This window comes from Stenella coeruleoalba, assembly GCF_951394435.1.
Source record: "Stenella coeruleoalba genome assembly, chromosome: 18".
NCBI classification, from domain to species: Eukaryota; Metazoa; Chordata; class Mammalia; order Artiodactyla; family Delphinidae; genus Stenella; species Stenella coeruleoalba.
The window spans coordinates 77,531,581-77,556,761 of record NC_137164.1 but is presented as its reverse complement, the minus strand read 5'-3'; the positions used below and the strand labels follow the sequence as shown (position 1 = coordinate 77,556,761).

The window sequence follows — 25,181 nt, the reverse complement described above, 5'->3', positions numbered from 1 at the left end:
CCAAAAATAAAAATAAGTAAATAAATGTATTAAAAAACAAAAAGAAAGAAGAAAAGGAGGAACTGGGGAGAGGGGTGGGCAGGGCCGGGCACAGCTGCTCCTACGGCAGCGCAGGCTCAGGCCGAGCTCACTTCCCTTCCTGCAGGAAGCACGCTGGTGGTCAGAGAGGACTTGGAGAGCAGCACCCACGGGTGTTTGGCGCTTCTGGGCTCCTTCTGTGTGGCCACAGTCACACTATACGCTCGCTTTTTCTTCTGAAGTTCAGCATTTAACATTTTTCTCTTTGTTACTGCACATTCTTATAACACTTTTAATGGCTACGTAAGAGTCCACCCAGCAGCTACATCCCAGCTTAGCCTCAGACACCCAGCCTGCTTTGGATCTTCCATAAAAATGCTACAGTGAGGAGCTGAGTACCTTTTAGGGGCTAATTTTAAAAACAAAAACCAAAACTTGGGCTTGACTCTTCCCTTTGCCTAGAAACCCAGGAGCAGAACCACAAGTGAAGGACGTGAACCTGGCAAGGCTCTCGAATCCAACTGCCGGACTGCTCCCCAGAAGGGGCACGAGCTGTCACTCTCATCAGCCTGGTGGGAGGGCGCCCAGTGACCACCCGCAAAGTCACTGAGACCCCTGCTGGCTCGACACTAGTGTCCTGTTAAGCTGGTGGCAAACGGGGCCTGGATGGAGCTGCCCCTTCCTGTAACCAGCAGCCTCCCTGTCATTTCCCACACACCCCCATCTGCTTTCTCATCAGCTTTCTCCTCTTCTGTGAGCTGTCTGTTCAAACACAAAGTAGCTTTTCATGAATTCACTTCCAACCTAACCCCGTTTCCATTCTCGAATATTCTGGCTTTCAAAGTAATCATTCTAAAAGTCAACAAATTTAGGAGGAACTGTTGCTTCCACTATTTTAACATTTATTCATACATATGGTCTTAAATACTATTAACCTTTCAGATATTTTCATCTTACAGTGACACAGCAATAATCAAAATTTGCCACTTATTTAGGAAAACGAGGAGTTTTTCCCCAGAGTAACACACTGAATGTTCCATCCCTATGATATTTCGGCCTCTACCAGCGTTGGACCCTCTTGGAGGGACTCAAAAATCAGTAAGTTTGAACACAGCACTTCTCAGACCCAGTTTGGAATTAGCCACTGAAAGCTAATTCCATTTATTCACTGAATTTTCACTCTTTTTTTTTAAACATTTTATCTTCTGGAGTTTATGTTCCAGAAATAACATCAAACTACACCACCATATTCTACTCTAAACAGACCTCATCTGCTGAGCAAGTCTCCAACGAACGTGGACGGTGGTTGCAGGGCACGTTAATCTCAGTGGGGCAACGACACAAGCACACTGGTGGACTCACCTTTCTCAGCTTCTCTGGGGAAAATTCTAAGCCAACGAGGAAGAGAGTAAAGAACACGCCAAATTCTCCCAACGTCTCCACCTGCACAACTGACTGAGAAACAAGAAAGTTTTAAAACCGTAAAACTGAACGTATTTAAGATGCCACGTGTACTTCACAGAACCATCTTGTCCTAACATACGCAGTGGGACTCCACCAAAAAGCCCAGTATTTGAAACAACAAACAAACAACGATCTGAATTTCCTCTATATCTGAGATACTCTGAACTTCCTGACGGTAGTGCCTTTTTTCCTTTTTCTTGATTAGCTGGAGGAATATTTTTATTTATTTTCTAGGAAACAACTCATGAATTCACCCACTTTCAAGTTCATTAATTTCCACTGGTACTTCCATTACTTCCTTCCATTAGCTTCCTTTGGGGACGGGGAGGCATTAAACCTGAGTTTAACACTTAACTGACAGGAGTGCTTTACTTTCCTTGGGTCTGGGTGAGACTGAGTGTGGGATTTTCTCCTGGACCCCATCTGGCCACTCCCCACAGGTCCTGACGTACAGTGCCCCTCATCTGCTTTTTGCCATCAACGTTCCTGCACTACAGCAGACAGTGTTGTTCATACCAGTACATTTGGTACTACTTATATTATTTACAGTTGAGGTTTGCATTATGGCCACTAACTTTTTGATTTTTTCAACGTTCCCTGAACACGTGAAAATAGAGTCCAGGCCTTCGTGTGTCGGTGTGCCACCCAGGCCCCGCCGTGCACCTCCTCTGTCTGCTGGCTGTGAACACCACCGATTTGCCCTCTTTCTATCAGCACATTTCCTCCTTTCACTCTCAACCTTTTAGTCACTTTATTTTTATTCAATCTCGTTTGTTGTACTTTTTTTCCTGACACCATCTGCAAACCTGTCTCTTTACATACAGACGTTTATTCCACATATATTTGCTATAAAACAACATTTGCTCTCAATTCTCTTATGTCTTCTGCTTTTTATGCTTCCTTACTGCTACTATTTATTTTCCCTTTCGAAAATTAGGCTGCAACCTGACTTCAAAGTAACATACTTAAACCTATACTTCTTGACTTAGAAAATGAAAGCCTGTTAACTCCCTACTATGAAAAGATAAATACTGAAGTACAATTATATACAATTAGACTCTCTCCATTAACCACTCCCACTTTCGGCTAGTCTGATCTTGCATTTTTAATTTGGTAATTTTATCTTGGTATTTTTGTTCGTTTGTTTGGGGTTTTGTTTTTGTTTATGTATTTGTTTCTGGCCACACCATGTGGCATGCAGATCTAGTTCCCCGACCAGGGATGGAACCTGGGCCCCCTGCATTGGGAGCGCAGAGTCGTAACCACTGGACCGCCAGGGAAGTCCTGATCTTGGTATTTTTATCTACTGTAATTATATTATTTTTCCATGGTATAGGTAATTTATTAAGAAATGCAATATTCATAGTATCCAGTTGGATCTATTACCTAGTTATTTAGCCTTAATTCTTTGCTTATGAGCTATCTTTGCTGTTAAGTAAAAAGGAAAAGGAAGATACATTTGTGTCTTCCAGTGTTTGCAAATGTTCTGGAAAGGGAGGGATGGGACAAGGTCAGGCAAAGATTTTTCACCTACAGCTTTTTATGCTGTTTCAATCACATAAAAACTACCAATTTAAAAAGCTGAGAGAAAACCGTAATTGAAAAAGAGTCATGTACCACAATGTTCATTTCAGCACTATTTACAATAGACAGGACACGGAAGCAACCTAAGTGTCCATCGACAGATGAATGGATAAAGAAGATGTGGCACATATATACAATGGAATATTACTCAGCCATAAAAAGAAATGAAATTGAGTTATTTGTAGTGAGATGGATGGACCTAGAGTCTGTCATACAGAGTGAGGTAAGTCAGAAAGAGAAAGACAAATACCATATGCTAACACATATATATGGAATCTAAAAAAGAATAGTTCTGAAGAACCTAGGGGCAGGAGAGGAATAAAGACGCAGATGTAGAGAATGGACGTGAGGACACAGGGAGGGGGAAGGGTAAGCTAGGACGAAGTGAGAGAGTGGCATGGACATATATACACTACCAAATGTAAAATAGATGGCTAGTGGGAAGCAGCCGCATAGCACAGGGAGATCAGCTCAGTGCTTTGTGACCACCTAGAGGGGTGGGATAGGGAGGGTGGGAGGGAGACGCAAGAGGGAAGAGATACGGGGATATATATATATGTATAGCTGATTCACTTTGTTATACAGCAGCAACTAACACACCATTTTAAAGCAATTATACTCCAATAAAGATGTTAAAAAAAAAAAAAGTTGAATTAAAACCAGGCTTCCCAGAAGCCACCGGGCTGGGTAGCGGCTACACTCATCTCCTCACCAAGGTCCAGGCTCTCAGCCGGCAGCATCCAGGTACTTCTCACCTGGCAACACAGTCTGCTGTGAGGATCAGTCAGTGTGAAGGCCGCCTCGACCCCCCCGTGTTGTCCAGCGGGGGGATCCCTCAGGACCCTCCAGACCCGGTGCGGGTGGGCTACGCCAAGGAGGGGATGAGGCTGCAGGTGGAGCCCCCGCTTCACCGACTCCCATGCTACCCAAAGGGAAGCATCAGGCAGGGCGGGGCACACCGTGGCCCCTTCCCACACCCTGCAGTGCAGGTTCCGCTGGGGTGGGACCAGGACACCTCTACATGGCACTCTCTTTCCCTTTGTCCACATTGCGTTTTCTTTTCAAGGACCCAGCTTGAAGCCCACAAGGCTTGGGACTCTTTCCTCACCGTCAAAAGCGCCACCAACACAGGACAATGCTCCCCTCAATCTGCTCAGCAAACAGCCTTCAGCAGGAGCAGCCTCAGCACCCGCATCCTCCCAGGCCTCCAGACACCCACAGCCAGGCTGGGTCACTGCTCACTACTTTACCAGCTTCTCAGGGTGTTAAGCGTGGTTTTTGGTTTTTTGGTTTTTTTAATTTTTATTTATTTTCTTGCTGCACTGGGTCTTCGTCGCTGTGCGCGGGCTTTCTCTAGTTGCAGCGAGCAGGGGCTACTCTTCGTTGCAGTGCACGGGCTCCTCATTGTGGTGGCTTCTCTTGTTGCGGAGCACAGGCTCTAGGTGCGCAGGCTTCAGTAGATGCGGCGCGTGGGCTCAGTAGTTGTGGCACGCGGGCTCAGTAGTCGTGGCACGCGGGCTCAGTAGTCGTGGCACGCGGGCTCAGTAGTCATGGCTCACAGGCTCTGGAGCGCAGGCTCAGTAGTTGTGGCACACAGGCTTAGTCACTCCACAGCACGCAGGATCTTCCCAGACCAGGGCTCGAAGCCGTGTCCCCTGCCTTGGCAGGCGGATTCTTAACCACTGCACCACCAGGGAAGTCCCAAGCATGTTTTTTTGTTTTTTTTTTTTTACGCGGGCCTCTCACTGTTGTGGCCTCTCCCGTCGTGGAGCACAGGCTCCGGACGCGCAGGCTCAGCAGCCATGGCTCACAGGCCCAGCCGTTCCGCGGCATGTGGGATCCTCCTGGACCGGGCCACGAACCCGTGTCCCCTGCATCGGCAGGCGGACTCTCAACCACTGCGCCACCAGGGAAGCCCTCCAAGCATGTTTTAAAAATACATTTAATCCAGGATTTTTAGTTCCTTTCAGTGTCCGAATAATCCAGCCCATAATATTACTGCAAACAGAATCTTTAAAACTAATACAATTTTAAAGACACGAAGAGGATCATTTGTCTGGTCAAGCTGCTCATTCATTAATGAACAAAATGACTTTCTTACACTTTAGAGATTCCTCAGTTAACTTTAAAAGACATCTTCTTTAATGTGATTTATAAGAAACTGCTATCTTCATTAATTCAAGGTCAACAGACACTAAACAGTTCAATTTTGTTCTTACCTTAATACTGTTGAGTCCGGAGGGCCCCAGAAGCACGCCACAGATGATGTAACCAAACATGGTCGGCAGTCCTATCGTTGTACAGAGCCAGCCGCATGGTAAGGACAACATCCCTATGGTGACGATGTCCTAACAGAAGGATAAACAGACAAGAAACACACACATAAGATAACAGGCAGCAAGAGAAAGGAGAAGGTAGGGTGGGACGGTACCCTGGCCTCACTGAGGGGGCAGAAAGGCAAGTGCGGGAGCCGAGGGAGGCTTCTGGGAGCAGGTTAGGCTCGCCCCTCAGCGTCTAACGATTACAGCGATGTGTCTGTCTCGCGTGGACCCCGTGACAGTCCTCTGAGAACTGTGAGTACGAGGACTCCTCTCAGGGCTCGAGTCCGGGAGCCCTTCCCCACTGTGCTCCCACGGCACGAAGGCGACCTAACCTTCAGGGTATGAACCGGTCCAGAAGAGACTCGTGGACGGTGCTAAGGCTGCTGGCCCGCGGGTGGCGAGGAATGGGGTATTCACGTGGCCTCAAGATGCCGCCCCAGAAGCTATGCTACGTACAAAGGGGAAGGGGGGCAACTGCGCAGTGGAGAGACCCTGCCCCTCGTCAAGGGCACGAAGCCGCGTTCTCAGACTCAGCCCCTCCCAGTCCCCACGTGGTCAAAACCAAGGAAGGCCGCACACGTGCTGTCTTTTACCTCTGGATTCAAGACAGCCGTCCAGGGATCAGGCCCTCACACGGGACAAGCCCGTGGGGACCGCATGTCTACCTGCCCCTCGGCTGTCTGTCCTGGCAGCACCTTGAAGGCTGAGTTCTTTGCCTCGGTCTCTTCTCCTGAACAGACTCCAGCGTCAGGGGGTTTAGCTGGAGACCCAGCGACTGATGTGGCCCTGCGCAGGCTGCACTCCCTCCCTCTCACACCTGTCACTCACACGGTCCAGGTCCAAACAGTGATCCCGAACCATAACCCTGTCGACCTCGAGTCTAAAGAATTCCACGTCCCCCAACTAGCCCGGCTCCCTCCAAGGGTGCAGGTGTGCACCTCAGGCCGCCCCCACGTCGACACAGGCCACACGTGAAACCACGGCCAGGCCCTCTCTGCCCCTCGAGAAGGAGCTATTCTAGCGAAGTCAACTTTTAGGCAGTGGACGTGGGTGCCAGGCGGAGGCGCGGGCTACCTTGATGAGGTGGGGGTCTGCCCGCGGGATGGTGGCATCCCTGGGCTTGGTCAGGATGTACTGGTTATTCTGGGAGTCGATGAGCATGCTCAGGCCCAGGTCCTCCTCGACCTCCCGGTTCGTGAGGTTCTGCTTGGAGCCGGCCTCGTCCTCTTCCACCCGCAGAACTGCCTCAAAGTTGACCCCTCTGACCTGTAACAATGACAGTGTTGTGTCACTACAACCAATTAGACGTGTTTAAGTTCAAGGTCAAATGTTAGAGAGTAAGTCCCACACAGAAGAACGACAGGAACGTTCTCAGCATTCTGTCAAGTGTGACCGAAGACCGATAAATTAGAAAATTCGAAAAAGCCTTTCAATTGAAAAGTGATTTAAGGATGGAAGTGTTCAGGATTTCTATTACTTCCAAACACCTACTCTACCTGATTCAGGGCATGGCGCTGTGATCTGTAACAAGAAACACATATTTGGTCTTAGACCCCTTTCCTGCCCACAGCCCCCAAACCCTCAGGACTTCCTGAGTGATAAAGAGCGATGCAAACATCTTGCCCTATATTGGGTCTTTTGGCCTCGGTTCCCGAATCGCTCCAGAGCAGCAGAGGTGAAAGGAGTGTGCTGTCCTTCATAATAAGCCCCTCGCAACCTCACCTGCCCTCGGGTGAGCGAGGGGTGGTGGAGAGCCCCCGGGTACCCACGGGAGGGGCTGGTCACCAGAGGAGCCGGCCACGTGATGAGGGCTGAACTCGCCGCTCCACCACGGCCTCTGGGAGGGCAGAGGGGCTGAAGGCCGAGTTTGTCAGGAGCCTAAATAACGAAGCCTCCGTGAAGACCCTTCAGGCACGAGCTTCCAAGAGCTTCCAGGCTGCTGAACGTGTGGAGGCGTTTGGGGGAGGCCGCCAGGCCCGGAGCGGGCAGGGGAGCGGCCACCGTCCCCCACACCCTGCCCCTGTACCTCTTCCATCTGAGCTGTGTCCTTCGTGCCAATCTGCCAACCTAGCAAACAGACTGAGCTCTGTGGGCAGCACAGCAAACGCCAGAGGGAGGAGCGTTGGCATTTGGAGTAGGGGCCGTCTTGGGCTGGGCCTGTCCCCACGGGGTCCGCGCCAGCCCCACGGGGACGGTGCCAGAGTGAACTGAACCACGGGAGGACCAGGGGAGGGCCAGTGTGGAAAAGCCCGGAGCCGCGGAGGGCAGAGTGCCTGGTGAGCGGGGTAAAAGCAATGACACTTTCCCCAGGCGCACGGCCCTCACACACCCAGAGCCTCCCCCGCCCCGGGGTCACTGTGGGCCCCACTCCCCTTCCCTCTTCAGCCTTGCTCTGGTTTGCTGTCATTACCTAACCCTTTCCTGAGTCCGTCCCAGGACTCACTCTGACATGCTGCTTGGGACCCAAAGGTGGTTTCCTGTAAGGAGCGAGCCTCTCCCGGGCAGATCTGCACCGAAACGTGGCCATCCAGGGCCAGCTTCCTGAGACTGGAGCCAAGGCCGGGGAGACAGACGAGCTGCTGGGCGCGGGGCAGTCGGGGCGGAGGGGGGGCGCTGACCAAACACGGGGCCGGGCGGGAAGCAGAGGAAACGGGGCACGTCTTCAGGGCCACGCGAGTGCGTCAGCCTCATCTTCGTTTTCAGCCTGCACTACCGTACACCCGCAAACAGTCCCAAGTGCACGTCCTCTCAGCGGCTCGGCAGGCGGAGGGGACCTTGCTGGGGACGCTACTCACCGACCTATTGTCGTCGAAAGCGCGTTCCTCCGTCTCCTTCTCCAGACGGTCTGCCGCCTTCCTCACGTCCTCAAGGATCTCATCCAGGAGGGATAAACTCTTGTTCCGATGCTGCATGCTTTTAAGAACTTCAGCCTGATGTCTTTCTGCTGCCAGAAGCTCCACATACTCCGTCTCTTCCTATTCATTCGCAAGAAGTGAAGGGTGGTGTTTATGACGAAGGAAACCTGGACGACCTGCCCGCTGCGAACACGGCAGTGGAGGCCAGGCGCCCCAGGGCACCGCAAAGCCCGCAGGAAGGCTACTTACACACACGGATGTAACACACCAGCGTAAAGAGACGCCGAAGGTCCTCTCTTCACACGAAAACCACCCGCCGACCCTGACGCGGTTGCAGCCACGGTGCCGGCTGCGTGTGAAGCCCAGCTGCGCACCTGCCTATTTAGCTAGACGCTTCCGAGCGGAACACAGTGGGCTCCCAGGTTACGAAGGGGAGATGTTCCAGGAGAGCCTGACAGCGTTGCTTACGTGCACGGTTGACGGCTGGTGCTGGGAACAGAGTTTAACACGCGTAGAGCGCACGGCCATGCTCAAGCTCGAGGGATCGCAAATCAAATCCCTCTACTTGCTCACGTTCGAGGCGTAGTGGGCGCCGAGCGGAGGGCGGCCCCAGGCACAGGCTCGCCGTTTCGCGGCCTCTACTCAGCGCCTGGACCGCCTCAGACCCGTGAGGCCAGAACCAGCAGAGAGCAGGCGGGTGGGGGCAGCGCCACTCAAACTCATGTTTGTTCTCTGTTCTACCGTTAAACTACCGCAAACCGACACCCCTGTGACTCCCTCTTTAACGCCAAGGAGTTTAATGTCCCACCCGTGCGAAGGACCTGGTGAGGCGGTGATCCCGCTGGGGGGGGCGGTCTGTTTCCAACAACAGGCAGGACGCCCGAGTCCAGGGGGCTACTTACCCCATCACCACATTCCTACCCAAACTACCACACTTGGGCAAAACAAAGTTTAATACTTTGTACCTTCTTTACTTTTTCAGCTGTATGATATTGCCACAGCCTTTCCATGAAGACGAAATGATGCTTCGTACATTTACAGGGCCTGGCACACGACAGATGGCTTAAATGACAGCTTCAAAGTATTATATAACTATCGCACCTGACGTAATAATTGTTTCTTCTCATCATTTTAAAAGTATCCTTCAGGGTAGGGCTTCCCTGGTGGCGCAGTGGTTGAGAGTCTGCCTGCCAATGCAGGGAACACGGGTTCGTGTCCCAGTCTGGGAAGATCCCACATGCCGCGGAGCGGCTGGGCCCGTGAGCCATGGCCGCTGAGCCTGCGCGTCCGGAGCCTGTGCTCCGCAGCGGGAGAGGCCACAACAGCGAGAGGCCCGCGTACCACAACAACAACAAAAAAAAGTATCCTTCAGGGGCTTCCCTGGTGGTGCAGTGGTTAAGAATCTACCTGCCAATGCAGGAGACACAGGTTCGAGCCCTGGTCCGGGAAGATCCCACATACCGCGGAGCAGCTAAGCCCGTGCGCCACAGCTACTGAGGCTGTGCTCTAGAGCTGGCAAGCCACAACTACTGAGCCCACGCGCCGCATCTACTAAAGCCTGTGCACCTAGAGCCCGTGCTCCACAACAAGAGAAGCCACTGCAACGAGAAGCCCGCGCACCGCAACAAAGAGTAGCCCCAGCTCGCCGCAACTAGAGAAAGCCTGTGCGCAGCAACAAAGACCCAACGCAGCCAAAAAACAAAAATAAATAAATTTATTTAAAAAATAATAAAAATTAAAAAATAAAATAAAAGTATCCTTCATCAAAATCCTTAATTCAAATGTATACATTTGTTTAAAACTACCTTTAATATTTTTGTTTTCAGTATGCGGGCCTTGAAGAAAGTCAGCCTTCACACTACAAGTAATTCTTATCAGAAGCTCAAAACCCTGACGGCAATTACAATGGGCTTATTTCCACGTCAGTTCACTGGGGGAACATGAGTAACTCCTTTCAATACCCAGGGATCTCCACCATGGAGAAAGCATGAGAGACCCCTAGAAGTGCTCAAGTGTGGCCCTGCTAAGTGACTGCGCCAAGGGAGCGGCTCTCCTGCGCCTGCTGGGTCAGATCGGAGCCCCCTCCGCTGGGCACCCCGCCCCGCCTTGGACCCACCTTGATGGCTGCCTTCCGCAGGGCCTCCAGGCGCTGCCTGCTGCTCTCCTTCACGTTGGCCACGTCCCTGTAGTCGCCCTGCAGGGCTCTCTGGAGTCCATGGACGGCCTGGAAGACTGAGTTTTCACTTTCATTCAGCTCTTTCTGGAAAATTTCAAACATGTGCACCTGAAACAGCTTCTCTTCATCCGAAAGGCTGGCGTCTTTTTCCACTGCTCTGACTGCACTTTTCAGTTTGTTAAGAACCACAGCCTTTTGGCGAAGAAGCCCGGAGAGCTTTCTGCAACCGTCCAGGACCCACTGTCTCCTCTGGGTGACGGCCGCCCCTTGGCGCCGGTGCAACTCGATGGCGTGTCTCACCGCTTCCTCGTGCTCCGCGCCGCTGGCCAGCAGGTGAAGGAACGGGAGCCACACCCACAGGTGGCTTCTCCCCAGCACCTTCATGATCCGACTTGAGGGACAGGGCAAGGCGGTCCAAAGACTCCTGCTAAGTCGGGCTTGCATTTGAGATGCGCATTCTCAGCTGAAAGAGATGTATTGACACGTATAGTTGAACGATGACTCATTGCTATGGAGATTAAAGTTTTAAATAATTACTAAAAACTACCACTTTTCCGAGGAAAATGTTATTTTTCGTAGAACAACATCTGAACTATCTGCTGCACTTAGATCACAATCAAACACTGAATTTAAAGTATGGTGCCTGATGAAGAGCTGAGATTAAAGATTACATCTGAATTTAAAAGCAACTTTTTAAAGTGAAACTCAGCCTCATATACCTACTAAATCTACCATGTACAAAAGACAAAAACCAATTCCATTTCATACGGTTCACATATCAAAGGCCAGGAAACACCACCTGCTTCCCCCATCACAGATGAGGGGCCCTGGAACCAGGTCCGAGGGGCTGGGAAATGGAGCCGAGCTGGCTGAGCCGTACCGTGTGCTTTCCTGAGTCACCTGGAATTCCGTCAAATTTCCAATGTCAGCCTACCTTTACGTGCTAACAAGATGTCAAGGAGAGAAAAAAAATTACAAACTACAACCACACTCAGACACTTTCTATCATGCAGATTCAGGTTCCTCCTCTTCTCCCTTAAGGAAGACTTCAAGCAGCGCCTGGGAGCTCATCCTGGCAGCAGGGCGCAGACAGGACCCCGGCCCCAGTAGCGGGGGGAGCTGCAGCTGTGTCGCCCAGAGGAGGGCTGATCCAGGCGCAGATGGAGGCCGGGTCAGCAGGGTCACCAAGAAAGAATGACCTCGGAGGCAGGAAGATAGAGAACAAAGACGGAAGAGGTGACAAATGCAGGAGAGCCCGGTAAGACGCACCCTGAAATACACCCACTGAGCCTGGCAACTAGGCCCAAGTCCTTATGCCAAAAAGAAAACGAAACAAAACAAAACCCACCGTTTCCAAGGAATCATGTTATTCTAGAATATATATATTTTCATTTCACTGGTAATCCCAATTCTAATGAGTTTAATCTGGTTTCCCAGGTAAAGTAGATTAGCAAAAATAAGAGTGTGCACTTCTAGAGATAGAATGCTGACCAAACCAAGGAATGACAGCCAACAGAAAGTGGACACCGACAGAGCTTACAGAGACACACGTGGGAACGCAGCAAAGAGCCCCAGCCGGCGGTCTGGGGGGCCGACTGCTCCACGCACCTCAGCAGACCCTGCAGAGGCGACCGCTGAGGGCAGGAGAGCCACCGTGTTCAGAATGACAATCAGAAGTCACCCATTACAGACTGCACACCGGCTCACTATTCTGGGTAGAAAGTCAGGAAACTGTCCGATTTCAATACTTGTTTAGATACTCTGGGTCCCAGCATCTCCCAGAGGATCCACGGACGCAGGACAGCGCGCTTCCTAATGAGGTGGGATAATGGAGTAGGGCTGAGTTCCTGAGTTCACTGGCACAGTTTTAATACAACCTTAAGTAAACGTTACCGCCTTAAGCAAACAAACCGCTGATCCCACAGACAGCCGGCAATATCACTGGTCCCTTATTTTATTGACTCAGTTGCTAAGCTCCTACTGTTTCAAGGGAAAGACAGAATTCAAGCACTGCTGCAGACACGCACACGTTTAGGACCCTTCAGAACCAAGACACAAACTGCAGGCGCTTCGTTAACTGCACAGACCTAGACATGCACATTTCCTCCAAAAGATCGCAGAAAGTGATTCTTCTACAGATTTCAAACTTCAGGAAGACAAGCTGCTGCGCAGCTGGCGTGTAACACCCCTCCGTCCATCGGGCCCCTCCCTCAGACAAGCTCCCGAAGGTAGCTATCCCTCTCCGCGAAACACCCAAGACAGCTACTCACGTTTATGAAAAACCTCTGCGAATTTTAGCTGTAGTCACGCTAACGTTTCCACTGAACAGAGCTTTTACCGTGAACATGAAGTTATTTACAGACCGCAAGATATGAACCACTCCTTTTCCATAAACACCTCATTTTACCTTCAAACTCGGCTACCAAATCCTACAGACTACTAAACTGTAACATGTTTTTTTCAGTAAATAGTGTTATTTTGTTACTGTTATTCTTAATTATAAAAAAAGACACTCTGGATTTGTTGTGGTTTTATAATGAATTCTTAAAATTTCCACATCTTGAACGACTGATGCAGTAACCCGGGTGACCTCAAGGCCGAGGAGAGCCTGCCACGCTCACGCATGATGCCATTTACACAACTTCTTTTCTTTCTTCTTCTTTTTTTTGGCCGCGAGGCTTGTGGGATCTCAGTTCCCAGACCAGGGACTGAACCTGGGCCCTGGCAGTGAGAGTCTGGAATCCTAACCACTAGGCCACCAGGAACTCCCTACACAACATTCTTAAAATGACAAACTGCAGAGACGGGGAAGGGACAGTGGGGGTCAGGGCCCGGGGAAGGGGGAGGCGATGGCTGTGGACGTAACAAGGCAGCAGGAGGGACCCTGTGGGGTGGACGTGTTCTGTGCCCTGACAGTGGTGGTGGCCACACGCGCGTGCACGTGTGACAGAATCACACAGATCTACACACACACGAGTGCGTGCATGTGCCCTGGTGCACCCGGATCGGGCAGTGGGCTGTATCTCTCCCAGCTCCTACTTAGGATACAGTTTTGCAAGAGCTCCCGCTGGGGATACTGGGTGAAGGGTCTATAGGATTTCTCTGTATTTTCTGAATTTATCTAATTCTTTTATTTAATTATTGGAGTATAATTGCTTTACAACGTTGTGTTACTTTGTGCTGCACAATGAAGTGGATCAGCCATATGTATACCTATATCCCCCCTACCTTGGACATCCCTCCCACCCCCACCATCCCACCCTTCTAGGACATCACAGAGCACCGCACTGAGCTCCCTGTGCTTTATAGCAGGTTCCCACTAGCTGTCTATTTCATACATGGTAGTGTATTTATGTCAAACCTAATCTCCCAATTCGTCCCACCCTCCCCTTCTCCCACTGTGTCCACATGTCCGTTCTCTACATCTCTATTCCTGCCCTGCAAATAGGTTCATCTGTACCATTTTACTAGATTCCACATATCTGCATTAATATACGATACTTGTTTTTCTTTTTCTGGCTTGCTTCACTCTGTATGACAGACTCTAGGTCCATCCACATCTCTCAAAATGACCCAATTTCGTTCCTTCTTATGGCTGAGTAATATTCCACTGTATACATGTGCCACACCTTCTTTATCCAGTCATCTATCATTTGACATTTAGGTTGCTCCCATGTCCTGGCTATTGCAAATAGTGCTCCAATGAATACTGTGGTACATGACTTTTTTTTTTTTTTTTTTTTTTTTTGCGGTACGCGGGCCTCTCACTGTTGTGGCCTCTCCCGTTGTGGAGCACAGGCTCCGGACGCACAGGCTCAGCGACCACGGCTCACAGGCCTAGCCTCTCTGCGGCATGTGGGATCTTCCCGGACCAGGGCTCAAACCCGTGTCCCCTGCATCGGCAGGCGGACTCTCAACCACTGCACCACCAGGGAAGCCCTACATGACTCTTTTTGAATTATGGTTTTCTCAGGGTATATGCCCAGTAGTGGGATTGCTAGGTCATATGGTAGGTCTATTTTTAGTTTTTTAAGGACCCTCCATACTGTTCTCCATAGTGGCTGTATCAATTTACATTCCCAGAAACAGTGCAAGAGGGTTCCCTTTTCTCCACACCCTCTCCAGGATTTACTGTTTGCAGATTTTTTGATGATGGCCATTCTGACCAGTGTGAGGTGGTACCTCATTGTAGTTTTGATTTGCATTTCTCTAATGATTAGTGATGTTGAGCAGCTTTTCATGTGTCTCTTGGCCATGTGTATGTCTTCTTTGGTGAAATGTCTATTTAGGTCTTCTGCCCATTTTTTAATTGGGTTGTTTGTTTTTTTGATATTGAGCTCCATGAGCTCTTTGTATATTTTGGAGATTAATCCTTTGTTCGTTGCTTCATTTGCAAATATTTTCTCCCATTCTGAGGGTTGTCTTTCCATCTTGTTTATGGTTTGCTGTGCAAAAGCTTTTAAGTTTCATTAGGTCCCATTTGTTTATTCTCGTTTTTATTTTCATTACTCTAGAAGGTGGGTCAAAAAAGATCTTGCTGTGGTTTATGTCAGAGTGTTTTTCTTATGTCTTCCTCTAAGAGTTTTATAGTGTCCGGTCTTAACATTTAGGTCTTTAATCCATTTTGAGTTTATTTTTCTGTATGGTGTTAGGTAGTGTTCTAATTTCATTCTTTCACAGGTAGCTGTCCAGTTTTCCCAGCACCACTTATTGGAGAGGCTGTCTTTCTCCATTGTATGTTCTTGCCTCCTTTGTCATAGATTAGATGACCATATGTGGTGGGTTTATCTCTAGGCTTTCTATCCTCTACCATTGATCTATATTTCTGTTTTTGTGCCAATACCACACTGTCTTGATTACTGTAGCTTTGTAGTATAGCCTGAAGTCAGCGAGCCTGATTCTTCCAGCTCTATTTTTTTCTCAAGATTGATTTGGCTATTTGGGGTCTTTTGTGTTTCCATACAAATTGTAAAATTTTTTGTTGTAATTCTATAAAGAATGCCATTGGTAATTTGACAGGGATTGCATTGAATCTGTATATTGCTTTGGGTAGCATAGTCATTTTCACAATAATGATTGTATATTTCTCCATCTGTTTATGTCATCTTTGATTTCTTTCATCAGTGTAAGTTTTCTGAGTACAGGTCTTTTATCTCCTTAGGTAGGTTTATTCCTAGGTATTTTATTCTTTTTGTTGCGATGGTAAATGGGATTGTTTCCTTAATTTCTCTTTCTGATTTTTCATTGTTAGTGTATAGGAATGCCAGAGATTTGTGTGCATTAATTTTGTATCCTGCAACCTTACCAAATTCATTGATAAGTTCTAGTAGTTTTCTGGTGGCATCTTCAGGATTTTCTATGTATATTCTATAGGAATTCTCTGTATTATTTTTTAAAACTTTATGTGACTCTATAATCATCTCAAAGTTTTTAAAACTCTATATAAGTGCTTCCTGTTTCCACTACACCCTTATTGTGTGTAATGTGCACCGTTTACACTGCAGAGCATGGCAAACATGCCTATGACATTTGAATATTTTAAAGTAGGAAACGCCCTAAAACCAAAGGTTTTCAGTATGACTCAACTAACGTGAAACCCAAGGTTACTTTTCATTTAGTGTGATAGCAAAAATCAATACTTAGAGCACAAACCTTCCCTCCTACAACTTTCTATTTATACATATTCCAATATTAATTAAAATATATCTCCCCAACTTTGCCAAATTTCTAGGAGGTTTTGCTTGTTTTTATAAAGGCAGAACAGGAATCCCAAAACTAACTTTAAAATCGATGAGATTATTTGATTAAGAAAAAAAATTTGTAATAAATGATTCAGAATAAAAAGGCATATGGGTTCATTATTAAGCCTACTCAAAAACAAAGAAACTTCCAATGATTTTACATAAAAAGTCCAAGATCTGGGGCTTCCCTGGTGGCGCAGTGGTTAAGAATCTGCCTGCCAATGCAGGGGACACAGGTTTGAGCCCTGGCCCAGGAAGATCCCACATGCTGCGGAGCAACTAAGCCCATGAGCCACAACTACCAAAGCCTGCGCGCCTAGAGCCCATGCTCCACAGCAAGAGAAGCCACCGCGATGAGAAGCCCGCACATCGCAACGAAGAGTAGCCCCCGCTCGCTGCAACTAGAGAAAGCTCGTGCGCAGCAGCACAGCAGCAAAGACTCAACACAGCCAAAACAAAATGTAAAAATAAAGTCCAAGACCAGGTTTTTTCAGAGCAAAGTCACCAGGTTAAGATTTCTCTCTCGCCTCCACTCTGAGTTCTATCAAGACTGCAGGGTGTGCAGCACTCTCCTGGGACACCCGCTGCTGGACCACAGAGCCCTAGACCATTGCTGGAGGCCCTCCGGAGAATGGGGGGCGGGGAGGCAGCGTCCCTGTTTTTCTACTTTACACACTAGGCTAAAATAAAATGCGAGAACCTGGCAGCCCTGCCCCCCAGCCTCCTGCACACGTGTAGCCAGAGGCCCCTCCGTCTCTCTTCCTCAGGACCTTCCAGACCCACCACCTCAGTTTTAGCAGGTCCAACTGCTCAAAGTCAGTGTGGTTTATTGACAGCAGCCTCTGTCTGTGGGCAGAGGCCGTCAGGACCAGGTGGGACACAGCTCCCGGGACAGCCCACCCTAGGGGCCGGCCGTCTACCCAGCTGAACCCAGACCCTAAAGGGGGGAGGGTGGCTGACCTGGTATGGGAGCTCCAGGCAGGAATTCCAGAGCGAGCCGCTTGGATGGGGCAGGATCAGGGTTAGCGGGTGCAGGGCCTCTGGAAAAAGGAAAGCAGGAGGGTTGTTTGCAGTATCTCTTCCTGATGCCACCAGAACTTCCAGGCCAGGCACAGAACGGGAAACAAAGGGGGGAACTTGTGGAAAGATCCAAGGAAGCAAAGAAACCCCCAGTGGAAGCGATCTACCTCAATGTAATCTGTGGAGGAGTTTACCTGAAAAGCCTATTGTACACTTTAACAAGTTAGATGACGTAAAGTCTATTTCTTAAAAGATAAAGCACTTATAAGCACTTATAAGCACTTACAATACAATTTATGGTTCACTTCTAATCAGTAAAATGGGAGAATGAGTTAAAAAAAGGGGGAGAGGAAGGAAAGAAGAAAATTCTTACGGACAATAAAAAGTTTTAAAGTATTTAATGTTAATTAAACTGTACAAAAACCCAGTATTCCGTTAATAATCCAATCACTGAGACACTATCTTTTCAACAATTTATATTATAAAAGAAATTTGGGACCAGTAAGACAGTATGCCGCTCTGGCCGAAAAAATGATCAGAAAAACGTATAAAAAGGCTGTGAACTCAGTTACGTTATTCGCCATCCGGTTCCCCCGGCCAGCCATGGGGTGCCGGGCACACAGCGCAGCCCGAGGGGAGCGCAGACCCAGGACGGAATGAGGCCTGGCGCTTTGGGAAAACAGGCCCTTCGACGGTTACACTCTAGGAACAACATTTACAGAGCGGATCCTTGCATCTTCCCACCCTCAGGAAAGCGCTAGAGTCATTCACGGGATACTTGTCCCCGTGACAGGCAGCGACCCTCCACGAGGCCCCCCTCCTCGTAGCGGCTCCCCGGAGCTGGATGACGGGCTGTCCCCGAATCACGCGGAAACTCGGGGCTCACGTCGTGCGTCCTTTTCCCAGGGGACCTGGAACCTGGCGGGGCCGCCTGACACCTGGACGACACCGTGAACGGGGACCACGGGTGAGGTCCGACGGGAACCAGGGAGCGGCTCGCAGAGCCAGGACCCCCAGGGGCTCGTGGAGCGGCGGCTCCTCCGCAGATCTGACCCGAGGATCAGGCACCGGGAGAGTGTAGACTGTCCAACCGAGTGGCCCGCGGTGTCTGAAGCCTCGCCAGCTCCCGCCCGCACCCCCATCGGCCCTCCCCGCAACCCCGGGGCCGCCGCCAGGTGCGGGGTCCGGTAAAGGGTGCTCAGGTGCAGCACCGCTCGCGGCGCAAAGCCCGGAGGAGGAGAGAGCGGGCGAGGGCTGAGTGAGGCCGAGAGAACGGAACCTCGGGAGAAGGCGGAGAGACCCCTGGAAAGGAGGAGGGGAGACCTCTAGGGAGAGGAAGGAGAGACCAGACACCGCCCCCCAGGGAGGGGGAGAAGACATCCTCGGGAAGGGGAGACCCCCGGAGAGGGGAGACCCGGGAGGGGGATGGGAGACCAGACTCCCGGGGAGGGGGAGAAGGAACCCCCAGGAAGAGTAGACCTTGGGAGGAGAGACCCCGAGGGGAGACCAGACCCCGGGGAGGAGAAGAACTAACACCCACGGGAAGGGGAGACTCCAGGGGAAGGGAGGGGAGGAGAGGGAAGCCCCGAGGGCCGCACTTCAGGCCGGACCCGGGGCCCCGCGCCGAACGCTCACCTAGACGTTCCGGCCGCGCCGCGTCCCGGGCCCGGCTTTCCAGAGGAGAAGACCTTATCCGGCTTATCCGCATCCCTTTCCGGGAGGCGGGGCCGCCCCCGGGGCGGGGACGAGGACGGGGACGAGGTCGGGCACGGGGAGGGCCCAGGAGGCCCGCAGTGCTCTCTCGAACGCCCTCTGAGCCGACGCGGCTCAAAGGCAGTCGCGGCCCCTTTAAGGAGGCGGGGTGTGGGTTCCGTCCACCCCAGGGCGGCGCGGTGCACGCCGGGAGTCGGAGGCGCCGCGGGGCCTGCATCCCGGCGGCCCCGGGCGGCGCAGTGCACGCCGGGAATTGGAGTCCCGCCGGCCCGGCCTGACCTGTTGCTGCCTCCCTGGGCGGGTGTCCCGGGGGCTGAGGACAGGGACGGGGATGGCGCGGCCGGGCCGGGGCGCCTGCGCAGACGGCCAGGGCCGGCGACAAGCTGGGGAGCGCGGGGAGTATGGTAGGTGGTCCGCGGCTCGCCTTCCTCTCGGCTGCTCCCGGGCATCCGGGACTGGGGGGCGGCGAGGCGCTGCTGGGGCCGAGGGTTGGGGTCGGAGGTCGTGGGTCGGGGACTGGCGGTCGGGGCCCAGGGCCGGGCGCGGAGTCCTTAAGCGCGGCGGGGAGCACGCAGGTGGGACCGGACCGGTGACCCAAGTGCGGCGGTGCTGCTTGACGAGACGGAGGCACAGAGCGGGCCGGGGACTCCGAGCACTGCCTCCTCGGGAGCGCGAGCAGCCGGGTGACCCCGGAGGGAGGACGTTCCGGGCAGGCGGGCGTCCTGCCGGGAGATGCGGTGGACCGGATCGCGCCTGAGCCTTGCCGGTGGTTCAGAGCGGCCGGAACGTGGACTTCAGGGTCGAGAATGGCAGGGCTCCCGAGCAGGGTCTCGTGTTCCCCGCCGAGGAGGGCAGAGTCTCCCAGGAGAGAGCGGGAGCCTGGAAGGTCTTTGAGAAGGAGGGGTGTGTGCGAAGCGATCAACTTTTGTCCGGAGAACAGGACTTGGATGGGAGGGGGTCAGGACTGCGGGTCGGGGAGGCCAGCTAGGAAGCGGCGGTAATAGCTCGGTAAGAAGAGAAGACTTGAACGAAGACTGTCGATAGGAACAAGGGGCATGAGAGGAGGGAAGGGTGGGGAATTTCACAGAGCCGTTCAGAAAAGGAGCTAAAGGAGAGGAAGGGCTGTGCAGGCCTGGCTGGGGCGTCTGAGCAGACGGTCATGGTATTGACCAAACTAGGGATTGTAGAAGGAAGCGCAGGTTTGTACGGAAAGATGATGCTGTGAGGAGGGGGAGATAGCGGGATCTAGTTGGTTAGAGACGTAGATCTGGAGACCAGGAGAGGGCGGGCTTTCTGGAAACGTACAGTTACTTTGAAACGTCGTGGAAACCATGGTAGTTGAAGGGTTTCAGTGTTCATTCAGTACATTCAGTGGCTTCTGCGTGCAAGCGAGGTGGTGTGCAAGGTGCCGGGGCTTCGACGCTGAGCAAGCAGACGTGGGTTTGGTACTGATGGAGACGATGTCCCAGCAGGAGAGACGGGCACTGAACACGCAGCTACATTATTATAGCTGGGATAAGTGCCAGGGAGAGGCACCGGTTCCAGGCACCCGCAGGGTGGGGTGTGGGGCGTCAGATGCCCAGCCAGTGAAGGCTTGACCGCGGCAGCACGGTGTGAGCTGAGCTGAACTCTCGAGAATGAGTGGGAGTGGGGCAGCCAGATGTGCGCGGCGCACGTGTGGGGTGGGAGGGACAGGAATGGGAAGAGGGCCCCGCGGAGCGCAGAGAGCCAGGGAGCAGCCGCGGCGGGAGGCTGTGATGGGCACTCATCTGGTGACAGGGAGGAATGGCAGCCTTTGTCCTCGTGGTAGTGGGAGGCCGGGGAGAGGCTTTCAGGCCGGAGAGAGGTGGTCCAGGAGGAATGTGCCAGGAAGAGGGGAGGCGTGAGAACCAACCTTCTGGATGGGAAGAGCAGGCAAGAAAGCAGATGGAGAAGCGCCGGTCAGAGGAACGTGAGGGCTCGAGAAGGTCGTCCCCGCCTGCTGTACCTGAAACCGTCAAGGCGACTGAACTGATGGCACGAACTGGGTCAGTGTGGTTGCCCTGGCAGCCCCTTGTAAGTTGACCCTAAGAGGAGATTTTGTTGTATTCAGTGTCTCTGGAAGGGCATTTTAAGGATAACATTTTCGTTTTGTATGTGGTCAGTTTTGGTGCCCAGATCACATGGGTGATTTTTTACAAGGTCACAATTAAAATGTTTGAGACTTTTTCCAGAGGTAGAGAATTTATCTGATGTTTTTCCTGGATTGTCCAGATTTTTTTTTTTTTTTGCTGTACGTGGGCCTCTCACTGCTGTGCCCTCTCCCGTTGCGGAGCACAGGCTCCGGACGCGCAGGCTCAGCGGCCATGGCTCACGGGCCCAGCCGCTCCGCAGCATGTGGGATCTTCCCGGACCGGGGCGCGAACCCGCGTCCCCTGCATCGGCAGACGGACTCTCAACCACTGCGCCACCAGGGAAGCCCATGGGTCCCTTTTTTTACAAATTGCAACTTGAAGCTCTTTGTCCCTTTTGGGCATGAAGCACATATAGTCTTTAGATTTAGCTCTTGGTTGTTGTTCTAATCACCGTAGGGGTAACATTGAATCATTGGAACCTTACTGACCATCCCCTCCCCTTTCATCCTGGCCAGAGACCTGCTCTGGGCTCGGCTTGGACCCACGACTGCGGTTGCTCATGCAGAACCGGCACCTTTGTGCCACTTCGCGGTTCCAGGGGGTAGGATCTGTCTTGGGATAGACAGGTCCTGCCACCTGGAATAGATTGATCATCTGCACTCCCCCCACTTTGTAACTCACGCGGTGACAATTCAGAGCGCTCTGGGTAGCCTGGGGCCACGTGCTCCTCCTGCCTCCCTCCTCCTAGGCTTCCCGGAAAGCGCTCCCCGTTATACTGTCGTGTGGCCGCTTGGTCGCGGTTTAGGAGGGGCTGCGGGAGGCTGCTGTCAGGAGAGGGACCTCGAGATGGGACCTCGTCCTGTCCTCCAGGTGCTGGGCGGCGTCTCCTTGGCGGGGATCTGCCGACTGCATGGTTGTCACCTGAGCAACCGTTGCTCTGTTGGCTCATCTTGGAGAGTCTCAGGGTGCTAAGGTGGATTCTTTTGAGGTGGAATCACGTAACATAAAGTTAACTCTTTCGAAGTGTACAGTCCAGTGGTGCGTAGGACCTTCACCGCGTTGTGCTACCGCTGCCTGTGTCTAGTTCCAGAACACTTCCATCCCCCGAAGGAAGGCCCACACCTGTCGGCAGTCCCTCCCACGCCTCCCTCCCCCACCCCTGGCCGCACCGCCCGCCTCCGTCTCAGGACTTGCCTGTGCTGCACGTTTCACGCGAATGGAACCGCACAGCGTGTGACCGTTTGTGTCCGACTTCCTTTGCTCAGCATAATGTTTTCGAGGCCCACCCACATCGTAGCATATATCAGTACTCCATGATTTTTTGTGGCTGAATTTCATTGTATGTATGTACCGCATTCTGCCTTCACAAGCCTGACAGAATGTTAAAATCTAGCATTGACCGCAGTTTCCGTAGTGAACATGTCATGGGTCTTCTGAACGGTGCACCATTTTGGGGTCGAACACCTGTCACTGTCTTAAGGTGTCTGAGGTAAGCCTTGGCTTTGCCCACCTCCCTTGGGGAAGCCATCGGTGTCATCAAAGATGCCAGCATTGTCTTTTGTCAGTTTACTGTCAAAGCCTTTGGCATCTGACCGCACTGAGCAAAATTTAATCTTCCCAGAGAACAGAACCTTGAACTCTTTGGTTTTTCTCAAAGGCTCAATTTCAGGAAATAAGGTAGAGAATATGCACTCTACGTGTGCCCCTGGAACCCGGACTGTAGGCTGCAGTCGCTGGGTAGCTGCGGGTTTGTAAATGCAGCCGCGTGGAGCACAGTTCGCCCACCTGTCTGCGCGGTGCTCTCACTGCGGCAGAGACCAGCACCTCCTGACCTAGCTCCGGGGTTCTTAGCCCGAGTTCCACCTTCCCCAGCCTCTGAGAAGCCAGGATGGTCCTAAAAGGTCCATGAAAACCCTGCATTTCTGTGCCAAACCATATGCCCACGTGTGTACCGCATACGTTTTCCAGGAGAAAGGATCCATGCTGTCATCAGATTCCAGAAGGGACCCAGGACCCCAAATGATCAACAGTCATTGTTCTAAGTAGCCAAAATATTAATTCCCTGGGTTACTCTAGATCAGTGTTTCTCAAACTTCTAAGTCCCAGGCCCCCTATACACTTTAAAAAATTACTGGGATTGTAGCCATTGGTATTTACCATATTAGAAATTAAAATGGAAAGTTGAAAAATATCTGTGTTTAAAAATAACAATAGTAAACCCGTTATATATTCACATTACATTTTTGCAAACATCTTTAATCAAAGTTAGGTTCTCCAATCCTCTGTGTTCAGTCTGTTGTGATGTCGCCGGTCAGGCAGCCTCTGGAAGCCTCTGCTGTGCCCCAGTGAGAGTGAGAAAGTGGGTAACGGCTGGAGGCACTTGGAGATACTCTTGTGACCGTGGAACCCCTGAAAGGTCTTAGGCCCCCGGTGTCCCCAGCCACACTTGGAGAGCAGTGTGTGTGGACTGCAGTGGCGTAACTTCTGCTCAGTTGTCCCCTGCTCTTCTGGCACCAGCAGGCACTGAGGGAGGCCTTAGCAAAAAGCGTTGCAAGCTTGCTCTGCTGTTCACTGGTGGCATTTGGTGAGGAGCTGGTCTGGTACAAAGGGGACATTTCATGTCTCCAATTCCTTCCAGTCTCAGTGCCAGGAGGGGCCACTGGGCCACTGGTGGGTCTTTAAATCTTATGAAAATAGATTTTCCTAACTAATCCTCTTTTCTTCTTTACGTTGGCAACTGAGAAGCTCAGAGCCTAATTTTCAGCTCACTTTCAACTCATATATATGGTGTGCGTGTCTGTGTCTTATCTCTGGCTTTCTTATTTTCCTTATTTCCTCTGCTTGATTTCCTCATCTACAGTTTGTTTTCCAGTTACATATTTCTGTAAATTATAATTTATTCTGTGTGCTTCTATAAACTCATCTTTTTTTTGAACAAGACTGAGTATAAATCATTTTAAGTAAAACTTTTCCCCTTATCATATTATTGTGTAAAGTGTCTTTTAAAGTATTAGCACCCAGTAGACCACAGAGTCTGTTTTGATTTACAGAAATTAATGAATGACTGTCATTTCTGCTGTTGTTTTCATCAGGCTACCTTGGATAAATAAAACCTTAACCATCCGATACCTGGAAACATGAAAATGCTATTCGGTTTCATTATATGCTATATATAGTACTGTTACATGGCGGTTTTGTTATTTCCTACCTACCGACAGCCTCTGCCCTGTCTTTCCGTCTTATTTCTGTCTCATGTACACAGTCGTTCTCATTATTAGTATCATCTTCATTTAACCGTAACAGGCTTTCTGCGCCTGCTTCTGGAACTTGTATAAGTTGTTTTTCACACAATTCTTTGTTATGTGTGTGTTTGTTTTCATCAGCGTTCTGCTAATTTTAAACGGAGAAAAACTTAAAATAATGATGTTTCCAACCATGAGGTCCTCCTCCTGGCCATTAGGGCCTGAAATTAATTGAAGCCAAGGAGGACCCCCAGGTGGGCAGTGGTGATGTGGTCAGGCCTCGGGTTAGCCGCATTTCATCAGAGGGTACATATGTGTTATAAAGAGGAATTTCACTGAGACTTAGAAAAAAATTAACATCCTACTTCTTGCAAAGTGAACCAGATAGAGATCAAAATGTATTTTGTATAAAACATTGATTCTTCTAATTCGGGGGAGATGAGACTTTGTATATTTGTTACTGTGTAGATGCTGTCGTTTGAATTTTCAGAAGGCTGTGCAGTCTTTTTAACTGATGAAAAACAAGGCTTTGTCTTCCTGTAATTCTGAAGTGAAGTCCGGTCACCCAAGGAAAAGTTAAGTCCAGTTACAATATAGGAGTTAGTGATAGAGCTGAAACAGCTCTCTGGACTGGCCTCATTGGCTTTCCTGCTTCTTTTGCTTCCCACAGCATAAGCTTAAATCATCTCAGAAGGACGAGGTCCTCCAGCTCGCGGCACTCAGGCTGGTGAGAGAACTGCCATCCGGCGCTCAGCCCAAAGTGAGTGGAAACTGGACGCACCACAGACAGCTTCTTCCAGAACCTGGCCTCGTTCCACAAGGACTCCACGCGAACCTCCGTGGACAGGAAGACGCTGGAGCCGCTGTATAACTGGTACAAAGGGAGGGGCGCAGTGGCGAGTGCGTGCGTCTCCAGGGAGCAGGGTGACTGTG

At 51.0% G+C, this 25,181-nt stretch overlaps 2 protein-coding genes across 5 annotated transcripts in view; one reads left to right on the top strand and one right to left on the bottom strand.

The window, feature by feature from the left end:
• The window catches only part of TMCO3 (transmembrane and coiled-coil domains 3), a 31,525-nt gene extending 12,471 nt beyond the window's left edge, over positions 1-19,054 (bottom strand). Inside the window, exons 1-8 of one of the 3 annotated variants that reach the window (XM_079903239.1) lie at positions 18,815-18,828; positions 18,066-18,117; positions 17,120-17,199; positions 10,359-10,881; positions 8,183-8,362; positions 6,462-6,653; positions 5,286-5,414; positions 1,381-1,473 (exon numbers count right to left, since the gene is read on the bottom strand). In XM_079903239.1, coding sequence (XP_079759365.1) covers positions 1,381-1,473; positions 5,286-5,414; positions 6,462-6,653; positions 8,183-8,362; positions 10,359-10,862 — 1,098 coding nt within the window. In that variant the 5' untranslated portion in view covers positions 10,863-10,881; positions 17,120-17,199; positions 18,066-18,117; positions 18,815-18,828. Of the gene's footprint in view, positions 1-1,380; positions 1,474-5,285; positions 5,415-6,461; positions 6,654-8,182; positions 8,363-10,358; positions 10,882-17,119; positions 17,200-18,065; positions 18,118-18,814 lie in introns of all 3 variants that reach the window. The other 2 variants (XM_079903238.1, XM_079903240.1) reach the window with 2 other exon arrangements.
• A 34-nt stretch (positions 19,055-19,088) lies between these two features.
• Positions 19,089-25,181, top strand: part of ADPRHL1 (ADP-ribosylhydrolase like 1) — a 34,232-nt gene continuing 28,139 nt past the window's right edge. For both annotated transcript variants that reach the window (XR_013824889.1, XR_013824890.1), the window contains exons 1-2: positions 19,089-19,296; positions 24,919-25,122. The gene's annotated coding sequence lies outside the window, so the exon portion shown is untranslated. The remainder of the gene's footprint in view (positions 19,297-24,918; positions 25,123-25,181) is intronic.